At 24.2% G+C, this 5,684-nt stretch overlaps 1 protein-coding gene across 1 annotated transcript; it reads right to left on the bottom strand.

Moving 5' to 3' along the window:
• LOC114128191 (maltase A3-like) lies at positions 1 to 5,367 on the bottom strand. The gene is made up of 11 exons (XM_027992644.2): positions 5,220 to 5,367; positions 3,800 to 4,005; positions 3,536 to 3,715; positions 3,291 to 3,463; positions 2,640 to 2,765; positions 2,340 to 2,578; positions 1,942 to 2,146; positions 1,483 to 1,729; positions 626 to 821; positions 404 to 547; positions 1 to 279 (listed from the first exon to the last, which is right to left on the bottom strand). Exons 2-11 carry the CDS (start codon positions 3,999 to 4,001, stop codon positions 81 to 83), a joined length of 1,911 nt encoding a protein of 636 aa, XP_027848445.2. The 5' UTR covers positions 4,002 to 4,005; positions 5,220 to 5,367; the 3' UTR covers positions 1 to 80.
• Positions 5,368 to 5,684: the final 317 nt, after the last annotated feature.

Here is a 5,684-nt window from a genome sequence, read left to right as displayed (position 1 = left end):
TTGTGTAAGTGGTTAATCAAAAGCATTTACTTTAACAAATAAATAAAAGTTTTATTGCTTAAGTCATTCAACGAATTCAATTAAGTACGTATTCCAACATAATAAACAATCATTAATAAGACATACAAGAGACAAATATATGAAGAGTTGTATTTCCTGTAGCTAATCCCATTATTCCTGAACGTATCGATGTTAAACAAATTATCGGTCAGAACGACTACCGATTGTGGTGGAAGGTGCAATGGATTGTCAACTATGGAAACCGTGGATATGGTATCCCTAAAATAAATAAAACTAAATTAAGCGGCAAATTAATCATTACGAAATATTATGTTTAACATAAACTATATTTTATATGAAATTTATTGATAAATATGATATAGTACATTATTAATACAAATACCTATGACTGTGTCCAGAATTTTCGCTGCCCAAATAAACGTACATTTTTTTTTTTAGATTACTTATAACCTTAGACAAAATGACTGTCTCAGTTTCACTTCCAAAGTTCATCACAACCAAGTACGTTTCTCGTCCGGACAACGATCTAAATAACCGATAAACAAATTAAACCGATAACAATTTATATTGCTTTGATGGGATTATTGTATTTGACACGAATTACCTTTTTATTATGTATATCGAATCAGTTATATTGAACGATTCAAGATCGCCATATTTCAATGTATCGGTTCTTCGGAGTTGAGACATTTTTTTATAAAAATTGTAATTACTGGTTGATATTTTTTTCTGTTCTTCAACGTTTATTTTGTAATAATTTGGATTTATAGGTAACCACGATTTTTTTGCTTCAGTAAATCCTTAAATAAATTTAGTGATATTATCAATTTAATTCACTAGTATTATAGACTAAAGCTCCAAGATACAAAATTTATTTTTTTATAATTTTAATATACTTTTAGAAAAAATTTCATTTATTATTGCATTTCAATCGAAATTTTAATTTTAAGTTTAAATTTAATTTATCTACTTTGATTTATTAAAAGTAACCAAATTATTATTTAATTATACAGTTTTTACAATAAATTAGTTAACTATAATTATAATTCCAAATTTTTTAGTTTTTTTTTTTTTTATATAATTTATATTATAATAAAACAATCCAACTGTGATAATATATTTTTTAAATCTATTGTTTTGATTATCGTTAATAATAATCGACAACTAATTTTGTATAACTGTTGGTAGTTTTGGATTTTATTTGTAAAAGAATGTAAAAATTAGTTTCAATCACTATTTCAAAAATTGATTAATGCTAAGTCAAATGTTTTAGATAACGTAATCCATTTATATAAATGTAAATTGTACAGCCATTATCGTTTCACATAGTGTAATACACGAGCGATATTGGAATTATAACACAAGAATTCTTGTGTTGGATTATTTTTTATTTTTGATCAAATTATGAAAAAATGTTTACACAATAAAAGCCATTAAAGTTATATTAAACTGTTTACACACCTGCATTAGATTTACTATTCCATTGCATAGGACTCCTTGCAAAATCTCTGCTTTCTATATTTCTCTGACCACCCGAATCATATGAATCTTGGATCTGATCTTGTCTTACATACACGTTTTCCATGCCTATTTCACTCCCATAATATGTCACATCAATACCAGGAAGTGACAATTTCAGAGCGGTAAATACTTGAACCATTTCTGATCCGTATTTTGACGATATCCTATCGGTGTCATGAGTTTCCATCTAGAATTATATTTTTTTTATAAAGAAAAACAAGAATAATACATTTTGTACTATTTTTGTGCTTGATTTCTATGTTTTTTCTAATGATAAATAAATTTATAGAATATAAATATAAATTATATTTATTCACATTTAATAAAAATATCTAATAAAAAACTTAAATCCTAATTATTCGATTTTTTTTTAATCAATAAATCTAATACTATTCTTACCACCCAGTTTGGTGTATTATTTGCCGGTACCACTTCAAACCAGAATTTAATTGCTCTGTCCACTGAATATACTAAATCATCTTTGCGTACTTGAATCAGTAAATGATAATTAAATGGGATTTGAGCACCAGGATTATTTTCATTTCCATAATAATCTCTCAATGAAAATACACAGACATGGTGGTGAGCTTCTGCAGCTAAAAGTCTGTACAGAGAATATTATAACAACAAAGAAAACCATTAATCTATTGGGCTATTTTATACACTTAAAATTTAAAAAATTCTACATATTAAGTTTGTTTTATCATATTTTATACTGTTATGTATTAATATATTTATAACTTTAGCATTAAATTTAATATAGGTAATAATATAATATAACTTATGTAATAATTTACCTAGGAAATGTATTCGTCCTATTCGAATAGTCGTCCATGAATTTTCTCCATTCAATAACTGTATCGATAACTCCCGGTTGATCATGTGTGTATATGTGATCCAAAGAATAATAAATCGGCCAATTTTCTCTGCCTACCGATTTTGGTTCATTTCGAAAATCTTTATCTTCATATAATAGACCAACAGCATTAAATCGGAAACCGGCTACGCCTTTATCCATCCAAAATTCCATAATATTCTTTAAATATACAGAAATATAAGATAATCTATAGATTTAATTAATTGAATTAAATACTTACCAATATTTCTTTATGAACGTCGGAGTTTCTAAAGTTTAAATCAGGCTGTTTGTCACTTAATTGATGTAAATAGAATTGTTTTCGTTCAGTATTCCATGACCACGCAGGGCCTCCAAATTTACTTAACTATTATGAAACATAGCATTAATTTTTGCAATAAACTATAATATCGTAATTATGTATTTAAAAAAAATCATTGTTTACACAAAACTACACAATTTTTTTTGAAATTATAAAACTATTTTAATAGTGAGTAATAATTATGAGCTTTTTTAAATTTAAAACACATGCAACGCGAGTAGCTCTAATATTTTATTCTACTTATATTTGTTATTAAAATACAAATATATTTACCTACTACCTACCATATTTTTGTTGTAAAATGAATATTTAAATATTTAAATCTAAACTTACCTGAACTATGATGTATACATATTAAGTAAATAAAATATTAATTTTATTTCGAAAAATTTATGTTTATGATTAGATGAGTGTGCTATAAAATTTATAGTCAACTACTCCACTCATGAAATCTATGAAAATTAATTATTTATTACTCAATTTTGGACGACTCGTAATTTTATTAAAATGAATAGTCAATATATAAATATAATAAATATTAATTCCTATTGAATACATTTATATATTTACCCAATTATTCGGTGGTGTTGGTGTGATTGATGTATTACTGAGTTGGTCTTGATTTGAAGCATTACGCCATACATAATATTCATCGTACTTGCCTTCTTGTTTTATTGATTTTAAAAACCATTCACACTGATCACTCGAATGATTTGGTACTAAATCTATTATGAGTTTTAAATCTAGAAAATAAAAATAGATATTTTCATTAACATGTACAATTTTTAATTTGTATTTTTATATATAATAGGTACTTCGCTTGTTCATTTCTGATATTAGTTCTTCGAAATCAGCCATACTTCCAAATATAGGATCAATCATCGTATAGTTTTCCACATCATATCCCAAGTCATACATGGGTGATTTAAATATTGGATTTATCCATACAATTTCTATACCGATATCAACAAAGTGATCCAGTTCTTCGGTAATTCCTTCATACAATTTAATACAAAAACATTTAATAATCGTTATACTTTATAATGTTCCATAGTATCTAGTTAACAAAATGCATATACCTTTTAAATCACCGATTCCATCGTTGTCACTGTCTTTGAACGATCTTGGATATACTTGATATATTATTGTATTTGACCACCATTCGTCTTTTGATGTTGTTACTGGAAAAATTATTTCTTCTTCTCCATACGTGACAGACGTTAACGACACAAAGGCAACAATTAGCCAACAAGAATTGAATTTAGTCATTTTACGTAACATTAATCTAAAACAATAATGACGTTAAGATATTTGAACATTTTCCAACTTAATAGTATATCAATGGCTAGTAATAACACATATTTTTTAGAACATTATAGTTATTAGAAATATTTCTTAAAATTACCGTATAAGAGTTGTTTGAGATCAGAAAACAATTTTATTTATTTCTATAATTTCTTTTAGATTAACAATTATTAATGTAAACAAGCATTTTTTAAATCTTGAATGGTCAATTCATTCAATAATGTATTATGACTCGTTACTATATTGTAACATTGATCAATACTTGTTAAATTATTTTTGTACGCATATTATATATTGTAAATATTTATTTTTATTTTTTTGTTTTGTTATAAAAAAAATATATAGTACCGAATTAATAATTAATATAAAATGTTATAAATTATAATACTTATATATTCCTTGTTATAACAGTTTAATTTTAAATTTAAAAAAAAAAAAACTTGGATGATTATCAGATTATATATCAACACTTTAAATTTTTAAATTAAATTTTACAATTTCTCATTTATAAAGAAACACAATTATAAAATATTAAATTGTATTTTCTTAAAAGTTTCAAGTTTCTGTGATCATAAATTATTTAACTAGAACAGGTATACATAAATTAATATACGCCCACAATGGCTCATGTTTAATAAATTTAATTATTTGTTGGTTCTTATATTTAACTGACATAAAGTCATCTACATAATATTTTTAGTTAATAATAAATATAACAGATTAAAAAATTAAAATTATTGAGCATTACTCATCATATTGTTAAATAAATTATGAGGAAAAAAACTAAAAGTATGTATACACTTCTACAGTTTTTACAATTTATTTTTTCTTATAAAAGTTCAATGAAACTACATAAATCAATTTTGACAAGATATATTGTGTAGTTCATAAATTAGATTCCATAACTACCACAATAAATTCTTGTTTCAGGCACTGAAATGGAAAACACAAATAATAGTGAATAGACATAAAACTTAAAAACATATTTATGATCATTAATTATTTACCTACTGATAGTTTACTAATTACTTTACAAATTTAAAAAACAACTTATTACTTCATCTTTGTATTCCTTTATGTAATATTACTGTTATACTCGTATTATTGAAGCAAGTATATGTTTGTTTAAAATTATCCAATGTAAGCAATGTGTATAAAATAAAATTTAAATTTGGTGTTATTTGAAGTACTTACGAGGTATATATGTCCTAAAAATAATCAAAAATACTATTATTAGTAATAATTTTGGTTTTTTTAAAGCCACATACTAAGTTAATAAAACAATACGGTATAATTATACATTAATATGTTCAAGAAATGAAAATGAAAAATAACACTTATATTACAAATATTCATTATTTATATGAAAATGAAATTAATAATTGAACAATGATAAGTATAAAATTTAAAAATATAATACCTAAAATCAATAACCGATATGAAGTACTATCACATAACTATTATTAGATATCTACAATCAATATGTATTTAGTTGTATTTATTTAATCATGTTAGTATCTACAAAAGAGCATATAATAATTTTAAGTGAACCAAATAATTAATAAAATAACATTGTCTATATTGTTATGTAGTAACTACCTATGTATTTGACAAGTTAGCTAGAGAACTCATAGAGACAAGAGGGCTTCTCAACTTATA

Source organism: Aphis gossypii, chromosome 3 (genome assembly GCF_020184175.1).
Source record: "Aphis gossypii isolate Hap1 chromosome 3, ASM2018417v2, whole genome shotgun sequence".
NCBI classification, from domain to species: domain Eukaryota; kingdom Metazoa; phylum Arthropoda; class Insecta; order Hemiptera; family Aphididae; genus Aphis; species Aphis gossypii.
The sequence above is the reverse complement of the archived record's forward strand: the minus strand, read 5'-3'. Positions and strand labels throughout refer to the sequence as shown.